Here is a 17,739-nt window from a genome sequence, read left to right as displayed (position 1 = left end):
CCTCCTCATCTTTAAATGTACTTCCCGGTTAGCTACTGTGTGCTAAGCAGTGAGGAATGGCGGGGCTAGGCCCCATTTCAGAATTCATGGCTTGAAAACAGTTGTCTAGAGATATTAAAGCTGTCCTGAGTCATCGATGGGCTTTTGCAGGTGCTTAAACAGTCACAGCTAAACAAGAAACACACGGTTCCTGCGGCCTGCAGAGGAGCATCAGATAAGCTTATTTCCATGTCACTTGGAATTATAGGGGAGGGTATGTTTCAGAGGGGGTTGAAATTTATGGCAGTTGTGGTATGAAGTGACAATCTCATTATGTTTCTTTCCCTCTATACAGTCCATTGAAGACTTGAACAAATGGGCCCTATTTCTTGTGTCTCCTTTTATACTTGAAGCAGAACACATAGCATTTGTCACGGAGAGCATTTGGGTACAAAGTGAGAATTTACAGAGATCATCCTCTTCAGAAACAGTGAGTACCCTGTTTACTTGTGTCCCATAAGGAACTGATGTGTCTTAGTCAAAACCAAATTTGCTTTTTTTTTTTTTTTTTCCTGAGACAGAGTCTTGCTCTGTCACCCAGGCTGGAGTGCAGTGGTGTGATCTCGGCTCACTGGGACCTCCGCCTCCTGGGTTCAAGTGATTCTCATGCCTCAGCCTCCAGAGTAGCTAGGACTACAGGCATGTGCCACCACACCAGGCTAATTTTTGTATTTTTAGTAGAGACGGGGTTTTGCCATGTTGGCTAGGCTGGTCTTGAACTCCTGACCTCAAGTGATCCACCTGCCTCGGCCTCCCAAAGTGCTGGGATTACAGGTGTGAGCCACCACACCCGGCCTCAAATTTGTCTTTTTATGAGTGCTCTTTCCTAGCCTTTGTGGCTCCCTTTCTCTTTGGATATTTTGGGTTAAATATATTAGTAAAATTATTTTCACCTGTTTCTTTTTATGTTTTTAATGTGGCTGCTAGAAAAATTTATTGTTATTATTTTTCAGACAGGATCTTATTGTGTCACCTAGGCTGGAGTACAGTGGTCATTATAGCTCACTGCAGCCTCAAACTCAGGGCTCAAGGGATCCTACCTCCTCAGCCTCCCAAAATACTTGGATTAAAGATGTTAGGCACCACGCCTGGTCACTGCTAGGAAAGTTAAAACCACGTGTGTGGCTTGTATTTGTGGCTCACGTTATGTTTTTATTGAGCAGCACTCTCTCTCAGGTCATCTCATCCATTCCTACAATTTCTTGCTTCCTAAATCGACCTGAGTGGCTGGGGTATATCACCACCTACGTCCTAAACGTCTTTCCCTGAGTATTCTGAAAATACTTCAACCTCAGCCACATGTCCAAAATGAGTTGTGTTTGTATTCTTCTACTTCAAAGAGAGAAAATCCCAAATTAACACGCCACCCGGCTTTTCCTTGCACCTCCTCCTCGCTTCCGTGAAGTTATGAGTTCTAACAGCACTCCCTAAATTGTCAGCTCCTCTCCTTCATCTCCACTGCTCCTCATTCCATCCTCATGTTCATTATCTTTTGTCTGAGCTGTGAAAATATCCTGTCTCATGTCCCTTCCTTGGGCATTCCTCTTGATGGCCAGAGTTAGTCATTCTGGACCCACATCCAGTTGGGACAGTGTTGCATAAGCTTTTGGTGGATGTCATCCCTCCAGGTGCAGTCCATGCCCTGAGGCTCCTGGAGGTCTGACCCCAGCGTACCCTTGCAGCTTCCTTCCCCTCACTTGTGGGTCCTCACCCGCCATTGTTCCCTGCTATGTAGATCATCCAGTGGGGATTTTGCTGATGCTAGCCATGTTTACTGGATTCCCATTTCATGAAGATTATCTGTAAGATGCTGTATTGAGAGAAGAAGAAAAACGGGGAAGTAAACAAGAAGTAATTGACTGGAATTCAGGGTGAACCAAAATAAGGGGAGGCAGGTGCAGATAGTATAGGATAGCGAGAGACTTTCTGATGGGGGCCCTGGAGCGGGCAGAGCATCAGGCAGATGGGCCTGGAGCAGTGCAGTGTGTTAAGACAGTACATTCTCTCCTGAAGGTTTGTAATGTTTCGTTTAGCCCTGTAGACACTTATGATAATAATAAGCCATTTATTGAGCCCTTGCTACGTATTTTATAAACGTTACCCCTAATGTCACAGGATCCTTGGGGTGTCGTTTCACCAGACAGAAACCTCTGTGGCTAGCGGTGCCTTCTGCCTAAGTATTGCTTGTGCCCACTGGTCTTATTCCACCCACTTGGCCTGGCAGGCTGCACTCAGCTCATTCTACCAGCTCAGATCGCACACCTACCAGGGGCAAGCTGGGTGCAGAGCGGCAAGGGGTGTGTGGGTGAGAAGTGCAGGGTCGGGGGGTGGGTGGTTCCATGGAAGGCTGTGGCTGGACCAGGTGTACTGAATGAGGCTTTTGCTGTGGGCACCCATGTCTGGACAAGGGGAACATGGTGGCACCTGGAAGCATGGAGACGCTGGGAACCACAGAGCCCCAAAGAGGGTGTTTACAGCCTTGGCTTGGGGAGCCCCTAGATCTTGGCTTCTTAAAGGGCCACAGTTCTTCTCTCCTTCTTGTTGCCTGCAATGTAGTGAGCACGGGGACATGTTTCAGCCCTGGTTTGTCTTACAGCTCTTTTAGTACCGCCATTCGGTGGGTCCTGAGTTATTGTCCTGCATCCAGGAAGAATGAGGTATGTGGAGGGTGAGCAACTGGAAGGTGAGCAAGGCAGAGAGGAGCTTCACTGAGTGGCAGAACAGCTCTCAGGAGACCTGAAGTGGGTAGCTCCTTTCTGCAGCTGGTAGTCCCAGCCTCTGTGTGAGTCTGGCTGGGTCTGAGGTTTTCATGGGCTCAGAAGGGAGGAAGCGCATGCTGATTGGTCCATGGGCAGCCATGGGCGGGCCAGAAAAAGCACTCTAAGTTCTCACTCTGGGCCACAGGCTTCACCTGGAACTGACAGCCAGGTCCCCAGGTTTTGGGCTGGTCTTGGCTTGAAGGTATGGGCGTCACCAGGGACCCGCCCCTTTCTACCTATGAGCCTGTCTGCCTTCTGCTGTCAGTCATGTTGTCCAAGGTGCCCAGGCTGTTTGTGCTGAGGGGTGCCTACAGGCCTGCAACCAGCCGTCCTCAGCCCCTCCTCGGCCTCCCTCCCATCCTCGTGGTCCAGAGTGGCTCCTAAAGTCTAGAGGGGGGCTGAGGTGGCAGGGGGCTGGTGAGTCAGCACCATCCTGAGCAGCACTCACCTGGCCGGGTTGCGACAGCACCCAGGCTCAGCTTCAATTTTGCTCCAGAATCAGAGCGGGCACAGGGAGCAGGAAGAGGCCAGGCAGGGGGATCAGGCATTTCCAAGCCTGTGGGGAAGCGGGGGCTTCTGGGACCCCTGAGAGTGCAGGGATGCCCAGGTCCGCAGCTGTGGCTGGGAGGCTGCAGCTATGCCTGGGAGCACTGGGCTCCTGCCCCGCCAACTCAGAAGCGGGAAGGGCTCCTGCCTGCTCCCAGCTCCTCCTGGTTCCACAGAGCGCATATCCCTGGCCGCGCCTACCCTGCTCCAGACTGGCTGCAGCTGTCATCACTAATACTTAACGGCTCTACAAAGTATTATCATTATTATTATTGCCATTTTGAAGATAAGAAAACTTAGGCTATAAGATTAAATGACATTCCTAAAGTGATAGGAATATCATTGCTAAGTGATAGACAAGGTTTTCTTTCTTTTTTTTTTTTGGAGATGGAGTCTTGCTGTGTTGCCCAGGCTGGAGTGCAGTGGTGCGATCTCAGCTCACTGCAACCTCCACCTCCCGGGTTCAAGCAATTCTCCTGCCTCACCCTCCCAAGTAGCTGGGACTACAGGCGCACGCTGCCACGCCCAGCTAATTGTTTGTATTTTAGCAGAGACCGGGTTTCACCGTGTTGCCCAGGCTGGTCTCGAACTCCTGAGCTCAGGCAATCTGCCTGCCTCAGCCTCCCAAAGTGCTAGGATTACAGGCGTGAGCCACTGTTCCCGGCCTAGACAAGGTTTTAACCAGCTGCTAAGTGAGAGATAAGATTTTAACCAATGCTTCTATCCTTTCTAGTAACGAGAGGAACGAATTAATGGTTTTAAAGAGATCTAGATCGTTGAGATTCCAAAATAAAGCTTTTATTAACCTAGGTCCAGTCAAACAGTACTTATGTCTCTTATGTTTGGTAGAAGAAGACCAGCTGTTGATATGACGGTTTTGGTGAACTCAGGGCTAATTTTCTTTCTTTCTTTCTTTCTTTCTTTCTTTCTTTCTTTCTTTCTTTCTTTCTTTCTTTCTTTCTTTCTTTTCCTTCTTTCTTTCTTTCTTTCTTTCTTTCTTTCTTTCTTTCTTTCTTTCTTTCTTTCTTTCTTTCCTGTTGATATGACGGTTTTGGTGAACTCAGGGCTAATTTTCTTTCTTTCTTTCTTTCTTTTTTTTTTTTTTTGAGACAGTCTCACTCTGTTGCCCAGGCTGGAGTGCGGTGGCGCGATCTCGGCTCACTGCAAGCTCCATCTCCCAGGTTCACGCCATCCTCCTGCCTCAGCCACCCGAGTAGCTGGGACTACAGGCACATGCTGCCACGTCCGGCTAATTTATTTTATTTTATTTTTTTGTATTTTTAGTAGAGACGGTGTTTCACCATGTTAGCCAGGAAGGTTTCGATCTCCTGACCTTGGGATCCACCTGCCTCGGCCTCCCAAAGTGCTGGGATTACAGGCGTGAGCCACCACGCCCGGCCTCTTTTTTTTTTTTTTGAGACGCAGTCTTGCTCAGTTGCCCAGGCCGAAGTGCAGTGGCGCGATCTCGGCTCACTGCAAGCTCTGCCTCCCGGGTTCATGCCATTCTCCTTCCTCAGCCTCCCGAGTAGCTGGGACTACAGGCGCCCGCCACAACGCCCAGGTAATTTTTTGTATTTTTAGTGGAGACGGGGTTTTACCATGTTGGCCAGGGTGGGTCTTGAACTCGTGACCTCAGGTGATCTGCCCGCCTCAGCCTCCTGAAGTGCTGGGATACAGCCATGAGCCACCACTTCCGGCTCCTTGGACTTTTATTTATTTTTTATTTATTTATTTATTTTTGAGACGGAGTCTCGCTCTGTTGCCCAGGCTAGAGTGCAGTGGCGCGATCTCGGCTCACTGCCAACCCTGCCTCCTGGGTTCATGCCATTCTCCTGCCTCAGCCTCCCGAGTAGGTGGGACTACAGGCGCCCACCACCACACCCGGCTAATTTTTTTTGTATGTTTAGTAGAGATGGGGTTTCACTGTGTTAGCCAGAATGGTCTTGATCTCCTGACCTTGTGATTTGCCCACCTCGGCCTCCCAAAGTGCTGGGATTACAAGTGTGAGCCACCACACCCGGCCTACAAACTCAAATATCTTAAAATATTTCATTTCATTTTAGGACTCTAGGTACACAGAATTGGGTTAACCATACTCCTTGTTCCAAATGTACTCTCATCGTTGGTTTGTGCATGGATCTCATTCACCTGTGGATTTGAAATAATACAGTAAATACCCATGAACTCACCGCTAGAACTACACGTGCCTCCCCACCCCCTGAGTCCATCTACTTGCTCCTGCTCCTTCCTCATGACTCCACCCACCCCTCCTCCCAGTTTCTTTTTAGATTTTTAAGTTGTCTGGATTAACAGACACCACGTTTTTGAACACTTACATAATTCGTATACATTATAGTTAATGTGTTGCTTCACGACAGATACACATTGTGAGAAATGCGTCCTTAGGTGATTTCATCATGCAAACATCATAGAGTGTACTTACACAAATCTAGATGCTGTAGCCTACTTTACACCTGGGATTTATGGGGTAGCCTATTGCTCCTAGGCTATAAACCTGTACAGCATGTTACTGCATTGGATACTGTAGGCAGCTGTAACACAGTGGTAAGTATTTGTGTATCTAAGCATAGAAAAGGCACAGTAAAGATACAGTATAAAAGATAAAAAACAGTACACCTGTATAGGGCACTTGCTATGAATGGAGCTTACAGGACTGAAAGTGGCTCAGGGCGAGTCAGTGAGTGAGTGGCGTGTGAATGTGAAAGCCTAGGACACAACAGTCACTACTTTAGACTTTATAAACACTGTACACTTAGGCTACACTGAATTTATAACAGCCTTCTTCTTCGATAATAAATTAATCTTAGCTTACTATCATGTTTTTACTTTATAAACTTGATTTTTTAAAATTTTTGATTCTTTCATAATAACAGCTTAAAACAAACACATTGTACAGCTGTAAAAAATATTTTCTTTCTATCCTTATTCTAAAAGCTTTTTTCTAAGATTTTATATATTTTTAAAAAAATTTTGTTTTTAAAATTTTATTCTTATTTTCATTTATTTACCTCTACAAATTTGTGAACATACAAATTGCTATGTTTCCTAGACTGATCTCCAACTCCTGGCTTCAAGCAGTCCTCTCACCTCAGCCCTCACCAAGCACTGGAATTATAGTTGTGAGCCACCATGTCCAGCCTGTTTCTTACTTTTTAAACTTTTTTTGCTAAAAACTAATGTAGAAACACACACATTAGTCTAGGCTGCCCAGGGTCAGGATCGTCAGTATCACTGACTTTCACTGCACATGTGTCCTCCTGGAAGGTCTTCATGGGCAGTAACGTGCATGGAGCAGTGAACTCCTGTGATAACAATGCCTTCCCCCACAGTAGCTCCTGAAGGACCTGCCTCAGGCTGTTACAGTTAACTGTTTTGTTGGGTTTTTTTTGAGACAGAATCTCACTCTGCTGCCCAGGCTAGAGTTCAATGGCACGATCTTGGCTCATTGCAACCTCCGGCCCCGGGTTCCAGCAATTCTCCTGCCTCAGCCTCCGAAGTAGCTGGGATTACAGGTGCATGCCACCATACCTGGCTAATTTTTGTATTTTTAGCAGAGATGAGGTTTCACATGGTGGCCAGACTGGTCTCGAACCCTTGACCTCAAGTGATCCCCCCGCCTCGGCTTCCCAAAGTGCTGGGATTACAGGCATGAGGCACCACACCCAGCCGTTTTTTTGTTTTGTTTTGTTTTGTTTTGTTTTTTAATAAGTAGAAGGAGTATACTCTAAAATAATAGAAAACATAGAAAACACATAAACCAGTAACAGTTGTTTATTATCAGGTACTGTGTACTGTATGTAATTGTCTGTGCTATACTTTTTTTTTTTTTTGAGACTGAGTCTTGCTCTGTTGCCCAGGCTGGAGTGCAGTGGCGCATCTCGGCTCACTGCAAGCTCCACCTCCCGGGTTCACGCCATTCTCCTGCCTCAGCCTCCCAAGTAGCTGGGACTACAGGCGCCTGCCACCACGCCTGGTTAATTTTTTGTATTTTTTTAGTAGAGACAGGGTTTCACCATGTTTGCCAGGATAGTCTTGATCTCCTGACCTCGTGATCTGCCTGCCTCAGCCTCCCAAAGTGCTGAGGTTATGGGTGTGAGCCACTGCACCTGGCCTATACTTTTTATTTTATTTTATTTTATTTTATTTTATTTTATTTTATTTTTGAGATGGAATCTCGCTCTGTCGCCAGGCTGGAGTGCAGTGGTGTGATCTCAGCTCACTGCAACCTCTGCCTCCCGGGTTCAAGTGATTCTCCTGCCTCAGCCTCCCTAGTAGCTGGGAATACAGGCGCGAGCCACCATGCCTGGCTAATTTTTGTATTTTTAGTAGAGACGGGGTTTCACCATGTTGCCTAGGATGGTCTCGGCCTCCCAAAGTGCTGGGATTACAGGCATCAGCCACTGCGTCTGGCCTTGTCTGTGCTATACTTTTATATGACTGACAGCCCAGTAGGTTTGTGTACACCGGCATTACCAGAAATACATGAGTACTGTGCTGTACTACAATGTCATTAGACCATGGGAATTTTTTACCTCCATTGTAATCTTATGAGGGACAGCCATCATATATGTGGTCCATCGTTGGGCGAGACATTATGTGGTACATGACTATATTAAATTTACAAATATGGTAAGCTTGAAGTTTTCTTATATATTCTAATATTATATATAAGTTTAGTAAGATTTCAACTTAAAGCCAAGATCAGACTTTCCAAAATATTGCAATTATATAAAATATCAAACATGTTCAGGTTCCTTTTTAACATAAAATAATGACTGCTGTGCTTTTAATTTCCTAAATTGTTAATTATATGTCTTTATGGGGCTAAAAGATGTACAGCGTCTTAGGGAGCATAGTTACTATATTATGTAGGATACAGGCTAAGTTGTATAACAGTGGGACCCAGAGCTACAGGGGCTCAAACAAGCTAGAAGTTAAATTTCTCTCTCTGGGCAGTGGTTTTGCTTTGGAAGTCCATCCAGGGACCCATTTTTTTCCTCATCTTCTTCCTTGCTTCCTTCTCCTGTCTTCCCTCCTCTATCCTAGGTAGTGGTTCTCTCTTGCTAGAGTCTGGCTCTCCTGCTACTCCACCAGTGTCAGCTTCATCTAGCCTTCAGAGTGGGGGAAGAGAGAAGGTTGGAAGACAACCAGTTTCCTCTTTAAAACTGTGATCCATCTTGGCATGGTGGCTCCCGCCTGTGGTCCCAGCTACTTGAGAGGCTGGGGTGGGAGGATCACTTTAGGCCAGAAGTTTGAGGTTGCAGTGAGCTTTGATTGCCATTGTATTAGAGTGAAACCTCATCTCTAAAAAATTAGTAAATTAAAAAAGTACTGTTGTGATTCAGAAATTTCACGTGGCGACTTCTGCTCCCATTTCATCATACAGAACTTAGTCACATAGTCCCCTTGGTCACGTAGGTGCAGGGTAGTCTGCAAAATGCATTCCCTAGCTGGACAGTCATGGATTCAGCAGAAACTGGGAGTTCTGTTCTTGTAAGGGAGAAAGAAAGGCTAGATTTTGGGAGATAATTAGCATCTCTGCCACAGCTATCATTTCAGTTAACTGACTTTCCAAGGAATATTTAATTAAGACCTTCTTGCTGAATGGTGGTTACTTAATTCTTTTTTTTTTTTTTTTGAGACGGAGTCTCGCTCTGTCACCAGGCTGGAGTGCAGTGGCACGATCTCGGCTCACTGCAACCTCCGACTTCCTGGTTCAAGCAATTCTCCTGCCTCAGCCTCCCGGGTAGTTGGAGTTGCAGGCCCGCGCCACCACAACCAGCTAATTTTTTATTTTTAGTAGAGACGGAGTTTCACCATGTTGGCCAGGATGGTCTCCATCTCCTGACCTCATGATCTGCCCGCCTTGGCCTCCCAAAGTGCTGGGATTACGGGCATGAGCCACCGCGCTCGGCCGTGGTTACTTAATTCTTAATTTTCTGGGGTAGAAGAATGCCTTCCCAACAAGGAGGATTGCCACAGTCCAGTTAACTAATTTCACTTGTGATCAGAGACATCAGTGGGTCTTGCAACCAGGAGCTAGAGACGTCCAGAGCCATTCATGTTGACCACTCTGGCTGTTACCCCGAGCTCCATTTTATAAATTAGGATTCAAAGCTTAAAAAGGGATTGATCTCATAGCTCACTGTCTTCTAGCCAAGTTGACAGTTCCCATTTGGGTTGACTGCTTGATAGGATTTTGCATTTTGGGGGGTTCTTACGAATCTGTGTGTGTATGTTCCACCTGACTTCACAGCCATTTGAATTTAACAGGGTCCTAAGGTATTAAATAGAAAAATATATTATGTAAGAAGGACATTTGAATTGATGGGATCTTATATTTTTTCACATCTTTAAGACTACACAACTCTTAAAGATATTTAAAATATCTTTTTGAATTTTGGATATTTCAAATGGCTTTGATCTGTGGTCATTCTACAGATTACCAACAACAGATAAATGGATCTTAAAATTCAGTTTTAAAAAATGTAGCATTCACATACTCATATTTTCGCTTATTCATTCATTAACATTTATTGAACAGCTACGTTTTACTTATTTTGCTTGATGCAGTAATACCAACAAGTGATGGCAGATTCAGCTCAGTTTTCAATATTTTCTATACTTATATTAGCAATTGCATTTAGTAAGAATTGTTGACCCAAAGAACTTAATACAATTCTTTTTTTCCACAGGAAATTTGCTTATGTTCCTTGTACTTGATCAAGGCATTCATTGAAGGTTTATTTTCAGTGCCTGTTATATGCCAGATTGTGTGCTAGGTAGGGTTGGAGGCATGTGTTACATGGAGATGAAAGATTCATTCAGAGATGACATTCTCTGTTTGTAAGGAGTTCACAGTGTGGGAGAGCAGAGAGCTAAGTAAATGAACAATTAAAGGTCACCGTGTTAAGTACTATAGAAGGCATGGATAGGGATTATGGGGGGGGACCTACTTAGATGCGTGAGGTCAGGAAGGACTTTCCAGGGTAGATGATGTGTGAGGTTTAAGGTAAAAATAGGTGAAAGGAGGAAAGGACTTCTCAGGTAGAACAGCATGTGCAGATGTACAGAAAGCATTTGCACCTGGCCCCTGCACACAGCTCAGTACATTTGGAGTCTGCATTCACCTGAGTTGGGGAATGGCCCTAGATAAGGCCATAGGGGAAAGCAGGGGCTGGAATGTTTTGTGGGAGATTACCTTGGTATGGTGGTAGCTTCCAAGAACATGGCCAAGCAGCCTATTCCAGCAGTCACAGAATAGAGAGTCTCATAGGCTGAGTTAAGACGCTCGAATCACATTGTTTATCACATCAATTCAAAACATGCAGCAAGAAATAAGGGGAGAGTTCTGGGATTGGTTAACACTTAGGATCAGGTGCCTATGGAATGGAAGCAGCACAATCTGAATCCTGGGCCATGCAATGTTCATACATGGAGTCCTGTCTCTCTGCTGCATCAGCCTTCCCTGCCAATGGTGTCAGCACAAGGACTAGAGCTGAAGTTACACAAGGGCCCAGAAGGTGGAAGGTGCTTTGTTGGAGATATTTGGATATATATGTCTGCAATAGCTGTGGCTTACCAGAGACCTGCTGGGATGCTGTGTTTTTTCATGTGTTTCTAGACAGTATATAAATGGGGTCAAAGTGGGTGGCCAAATTAAGGATGACATAACTGTCAAGTGGCATAGTTTGTGTCTTACTAATATTTAAGATTTGATAAGATTGGCCCTGGTCAGCCTGGGCAGCACAGCAAGATGCTGTCTCTACAAGAAATTAAAAAAAAAAAATTTAGCCAGGGATGGTAGCGTATGCCTTTGGTCCCATCTACTTGGGAGGCTGAGGTGGGAGGATTGCTTGAGCCCAGGAGGTCGAGGCTGCAATGAGTCCTGATTGCGCTGTTGAACTCTAGGCTGGGTGACAAAGCTGTGAGACCCTTTCTCTAAAAAAAAAAAAAAGAAAGATTGGTTCTCCCGTGACTTTCTGCCTAGGACTAACACTCTTTGGTTTTGTCCTTTTTATCTATGTTCAATGCACGTATGTTCCACTTATTTTCTCTGTCTTGAGCGTGTCTTACAAGCTTTTGACTCACTATGAGTTTCATCCATGCTATTTGTTTTCTTGTTTTCTATGTAGCAGAATTGAATATACTCAAATTGGATGGCAAATGGACATAATACATACATCAAACAAGGCTTATATGTGTTAACCAGGAATTTGGACTTGATCCCAGGGACAGTAGGCTAAAACCATTTTTTTTTTTTTAAAAAAAGCAGAATGATCAGATTTGCACTTTAGGAAGGTCACAATTCAGGCAGATTGCAGAAGGGATCGGAGGGGAGCAAACCTGGAACAGATTGTGGCCACCTGGGAAAAGATAATGGGCTTGATGAGTGTTGGGAGTAGGAACGCTGAGATAGAGACATGTCCATACTGGTTAGGAGGTGATGGCCTGTGGGTGGATGGTGGGTCACTTGTGCAGATGGGGAATGTAGCAGGAAGGGCTTAGAAGGCTGTTGTCAGGAATGCAGTTTTGCACATTGTGTTAATCAGATTGCTGAAGTAACAGATAAGCTTAGAATCCCAGTGGCTTCTAACAGTGAATCCTAGTTTCTTGGGTATGTTACTCATGCTCAGCAGGTTCGCTGCTGCTGTTTCCAGCTGTGACTCTGCTTTGAGCTCTCGGCTCTCTACATCTCTCTTGTGCAGGGTCCTGGGCCAAAGGAGCATGCCCATTTAGGGACATGTCATTCTCATGCAGAAGGGGAAGACTAATTGCTGGCACAAACTTGTTGCAGCGCATTGAAGATGGCTGCAAATTCTTTCCTCCTATTGAGAGGTGGAGTCACTTCCCCCTCCCTTGAATCTGAACTGACCTTAGTGATTTGTGTGTCCATTGGGATATGGTAGAAGTGACATTCTGAAAATTCTCAGGCCAGATCATGAGAAACCTTGGAGCCTCCATCTGGGCTTTTGGAACATGCCATCTGGGAGTCCAGCTCCCATACTGTGAGGAAGCTCAAGCTGCCCTGTGGCGAGATCCACATGAAGGAGAAGGACATGTGGCTCTTCATGGACAGCCCTGGCTGAGCTCCCAGCTGACAGGCAGCTCCAGCTCAGTGACAGAGGCATCTTGAAAGTAGGTCATCCAGCCCTGGTTTAGTCACTCTACCTGATGCCACATGGAGCAGAGTTAAGCTGTTCCTGCCCAGTCCTGTCCAGATTGAGATTCGTGAGCAAAATAAAGGATTAGTTTTAAGCCACTGAATTTTGGGGTGGTTTGTTAAACATGAGTGGGTAACTAAACCACTTGGGATACCTCTTAAAACTCCTCTTCTTCCTCAGCTTACATCAGTGGAATGGGGGGATGAGGTGGGAGGTAACTGTGGATGTGAATGCAGCACACCTTAGCAGGCCTCGGCGGTGTATCGGCCGTCTACAGAACACAATAATAACATTCTTCTGTGTGGCAACAAAGGTATTTATTCTCATAATATTTGTATTATTTTCTCAGTTATTCAGCGAGACCTGCCCTTTCCCTGAGCATCTGGTCAGTCATGGTTTCGCAATTCCTCTTTTCAGCTCCATCTGGGTCAGTTGACTATTTCAGCTCCTGCTTGCAGTGACTTTGTGATAACTCTTACACTGTTACTTGATTTTCCAATACCCTTAAAAGTGCCATAGGGTATATTGTCTTTTTTTTTTTTTTTTTTGAGACAGGGTCTCATTCTGTCATCTGGGCTGGAGTGCAGTGGCATGATCATGGCTCACTGCAGCCTTTACTTCCTGGGCTCAATCCATCCTCCCACCTAATCCTCCCAAGTAGCTGGGAATACAGGCGTGTGCCACCACACCCAGCTAGTCTTTTGTTTTTAGTAGAGATGGGGTTTCACCTTGTTGCCCAGGCTGGTCTTGAACTCCTGGGCTTAAGCTATCCTTCCTGCCTCGGCCTCCCCAAGTGCTGGGATTACAGGCATGAGCCACCGCACCTGGCCTGTCTTTTTACATAATATCAAGTGAAAGTCAATTTTGTAGCTCTCCTTTATCCTCTCTATTTCCAGACACAAAAGACAGCAAGGATAGCCAAAAGTTAAAAATAACCTCTTCCCTTTAGTCTTGTATTTTCAAATTCTTTTTTTTTTTTTTTTCTAGACGGAGTGTCGTTCTGTCGCCCAGGCTGGAGTGCAGTGGTGCGGTCTCGGCTCACCACAACCTCTGCCTACTGGGTTCCAGTGATTCTCCTGCCTCAGCATCCCGAGTAGCTGGGACCACAGGTGCGCGCTACCATGCCCGGCTAATTTTTGTATTTTTAGTAGAGGCAGGGGTTTCACGATGCCATCCAGGCTGGTTTCGAACTCCTGACCTCGTGATCCACCTGTCTCGGCCTCCCAAAGTGCTGGGATTACAGGTGTGAGCCACCGTGCCTGGCCCTGTATTTTCAAATTCTTTACCTCTGCGTTTCCAGCCTTGCTCCATCCAATTTGTTACTAGAGCTTTTTAACAATTTCACGTTGAATTAAGATGATTTGGAAGAGGAGAAACAAGAGTCAGAAAAATTAGCAGCATCCGTGATCTGGCTCTGGGTACCAGTGGGTTGTTGAGATTTCTGTTCCCCACTCACTGCAGAGCTGCTGCCTGCCAATGCCCCCTGTTGGGCAGGGCCAACCTGGGGTCTTTCACTCCTGGACTGCTTCTTGGATGTGAGTTTTAAGTTGAGCAGAGAAGATATGCCTTGCCTGCTGCCATACATTGTAACATCAAGTCAAGAGCTCTAGTTACTTAACAGATTTCTGCTGGCTGCTATTATAGGAGGAAACTCCTTTGTTTAGGGACAGCCAGGGCTTCCTTAGCTTTGATCTTTGGGAGTGAGCCTTTTGCTTGACTTCCCTTCTCTTTTCCATGCCTTTGTTTCCATCTCGAAGTGCAAATTTAAAGTGTCCTGTTTGCCTTTATCCACTGGAAGGCAAACACCCTGGACGATGTATCAGTGACCGCGGTTCTGCTTTGATCGGAGCACCCAGCGCTGCTTGAAGGCGTTTGCATGGTCCATGGCTCATGGACCACGCTCCTAGAAAACGGAAATGCACTTAGGTGAGGAAACAGTTGGCAGAGTGGAGAAACTTGATCCGGGATGTGTGGATGTATTGTTCTTTGGGCTCTTCCGGTCCTTCCTCTTCCTTTGTTTATCTCCTGCTTCATTCCTCTTCAGAGGTGTGTGGGAATTTCATCATTAGCTCCTTTTACACTGCCAGTGCCTGCTACCGCAGGGGGCTAAATCAATGTTTTTACAGCTAAATTCCGAGTTGAGTCTCCATTGGCTGAGCGGTTCTCCTCCTCCTTTGATTGCTCTGAGGACAATGGTGCCTTTAGCTTCCCGCGGGAGGTTGCCCTGTTCGTTTCCCTATTTCCCACGCACCTTCATCCCAGAAGTCTGCCCTGCCACGGTGTTAGTTTATCTTCTCATCTTCCTGAACTGACGTCCCTTCCCCCATTCCCAAAGCTGAACTCAACGAACTCTCTGTCCTGAATCAAAGATGTCATTTCTGAAATGTAGAACTCTGCTGAAACATTGGGTGGGCCTGACCGTCTAGGTGAATTCTGCTTCCCTTGGCTGTGTGTCCGCGAGGAGGTGGGAGAAGTAGGTGGTAAAGTGGAAGGAAAGCTACAAGTAGAGCTAAATGAAAATTCTGGAGTTTCTCTTTGTCCAAATATTCTACACAGGTTAGTGAGTTGGCCATAAAGGCCTGCGTTTATTCTTTTCCCCTCAAAGGCAATGTTTCTCAAGTTTTTTTTTTCATGATTGTTTTTCCAAGGAGAATAATTAAATTCAAGTTCACTCTGAGAAGAGAAATGAGCTACTAAGGAATAAGATTTTGTTGTGGGGGGCCGGACATGGTGGCTCACGCCTGTAATCCCAGCACTTTGGGAGGTTGAGGCAGGAGGATCGCTTGAGCTCAGGAGTTTGAGACCAGCTTGGGCAACATAGCGAATTCCCGTCTCTACAAAAAATGCAAAAATTAGCCCGTCATCGTGGTGCATGCCTGTCGTCCCAGCTACTCGGGAGGCTGAGTTGGGAGGATTGCTGGAGCCCAGGAAGTCGAGGCTGCAATGAGCCATGACTGCACCACTCCAGCCTGGGTGATAAAGTAAGACCCTGTCTCAAAAAACAAAAAAAATAAAAAAATAAAGAAGTTGAGGGATAGGATTGAGCCTTGGAGGGCCACAAACTGTTGTAATGTCTAAGATTTTTTTCACTTCCCCATTCCCTGCCAAGTTCGGTTTTTGCCCACTAGGGATGATGTGGTTTCTCATGAGGTTACTTGCTCTAAAGGACTTTATATTTTGGAAACATAAGAGCACCCTTGTGGCCCAGGCACTTTATGGATGATCCCTTTTAGTGCTCCCAGTAACCTTCCAAGGTAGGTGCTCTTATCTCTACCTTACAGACAGGACACTGAAGCTTGGGGAATTTGAGTAGCTTGCTCAGGTCACACGCCCTTAACCAGAGGAGCCAGGATTGAAGTTTGGGAAGTTGGACTGACTAGGCTGTGCTGGAAGAGTGTAGAGACAAAAAAACTGCCTGGACTCTTTTCTTTTTGTTTTAAAAAATTGAGATATAATTCACATGAAACTCACCCTTGAAAAACAATTCAGTAGTTTTTAGTATATTCACAAAGTTGTGGAATCATTAGCATTATCTAATTCTAAAACATTTTCAGCACACCAGAAAGAAAGCACACACTTGTCAGCATTCACTGTCTGCTCCCTGACACCACATCCTGGCAACCGCGAATCTGCTTTCTGACTCTAGATTTGCCTATTTTAGATACTTCATGTAAATAGCCTCATAGAATATGTGACCTTTAGTTGTTGGCTTCTTTCACTTAATGTAATGTATTTGAGATTCATCCACGTTGTAACATGCATCAGTAGTTCATTCTCATTCCTTTTTATGGTTGAATAATAGTCCTCTGTATAGATATATACATTTTATTTGTCTGTTCATCTGTTGATGGACATTTGGGTTGTTTCTACCTTTTGGCTATTGTGAATAATGCTGCTGTGAACATTTGCATACAAGCTTTATATGTGGGCATATTTTTTTTTCCTGAATGATGAAAAATGGCCGTGAAAGTATTTTTTTTTAGTTGTATATATTTATGGGGTACAACATATGATGTGGTTTTTTCTTTGAGACAAAAAAAAAAAAACAACCAAAACCTGTAGTCACCATGACGTACAGTAGATCTTCAGAACTTATTCATGGAAGGATTTTAAGCAGAGGAATAGTGCAACATTTTTATTTTTTTGAGATAGAGTCTCGCTCTGTTGCCCAGGCTGGAGTGCAGTGGTGTGATCTTGGCTCACTGCAAGCTCCGCCTCCTGGGTTCATGCCATTCTCCTGCCTCAGCCTCCTGAGTAGTTGGAACTACAGGCGCCTGTCACCATGCCTGGCTAATTTTTTGTGTTTTTAGTAGAGACAGGGTTTCACCGTTAACCAGGATGGTCTCGATCTCCTGACCTCGTGATCCACCCGCCTCAGCCTCCCAAAGTGTTAGGATTACAGGCGTGAGCCACCGCGCCAGGCCAAGGAATAGTGCAACATTTTTAAAGGAATAATAACATTACCCTGGTGACTACGTGAAGAACGTCTTGGGGAGAGCCAAAATGAATGAAGGGAGCTTGACGAGGTCATTCAAGTATGATGATGGAGGGAGGTGACCAAAAAACAGGATGTAGAAACATAAGCCAACTGTCCACTTAGTGATGCTGACTAAATCTTATTAGCTGAACAAATGGAACAACAACAACAATTAAAAAACCAAAACCAAAATCAAAACAAAGAAGCAGGAAAAAAAATAAAGAAATTGTCCTTACTGTTTTGTTGTATATTAGTTTTTAATTGAGGTATAACTTATATAAAATAAAATGCACAGATTTTAGATGCACAGTTCTGTGTGTTTTGATGAATTTACACACCTAGGTAACTGCCTAGGTCATTAAGACATGAAACATTACCATCGCCCCAATGCATTTGTCTTGTGCCTCTTTCTATTCAATTCTTTCTACTTGGGCCACGAATCTTTTTGACGTGGTAAATTAGTTTCTCCTGTTCTAGGAATTCATGTAAATGGAATTATACAGCATGTATCCTTTGGCGTCTTTTTTTTCCACTCAACATAATGTTTTTGAAATCCATCCATGTTGTGCATATCTCAAGTTTGTTTCTTCCTGCTGAAAAGTATTATTTTGTATGAGAATCATCATAAACCATTACAATATGTGACCTTTTGTGTCTGATGTCTCTATTTTGTAGAGATGAGGAACCAAAAGAATTAAAATGGAAGCTTGGAGAATGAACTTGGGATTCTGAA

The 17,739-nt window shown here is 45.0% G+C and overlaps 1 protein-coding gene across 7 annotated transcripts in view; it reads left to right on the top strand.

Annotated features, from left to right (window-relative positions):
- Positions 1–17,739, top strand: part of HLCS (holocarboxylase synthetase) — a 232,874-nt gene that overhangs the window by 22,293 nt on the left and 192,842 nt on the right. For 4 of the 7 annotated variants that reach the window (XM_031005219.3, XM_019017845.4, XM_004062769.5 and 1 more), the window contains exon 2: positions 335–469. Coding sequence is in view for 2 of the 7 variants with exons in the window: in XM_004062769.5 (XP_004062817.2) it covers positions 335–469 (135 nt within the window). In the remaining 5 variants the exon portion in view is untranslated. Of the gene's footprint in view, positions 1–150; positions 254–334; positions 470–13,522; positions 13,639–14,182; positions 14,456–17,739 lie in introns of those variants that run through there. The other 3 variants (XM_055374010.2, XM_063702695.1, XM_055374013.2) reach the window with 3 other exon arrangements.

This window comes from Gorilla gorilla, chromosome 22 (assembly GCF_029281585.2).
Source record: "Gorilla gorilla gorilla isolate KB3781 chromosome 22, NHGRI_mGorGor1-v2.1_pri, whole genome shotgun sequence".
Lineage (NCBI taxonomy): Eukaryota > Metazoa > Chordata > Mammalia > Primates > Hominidae > Gorilla > Gorilla gorilla.
The sequence above is the reverse complement of the archived record's forward strand: the minus strand, read 5'-3'. Positions and strand labels throughout refer to the sequence as shown.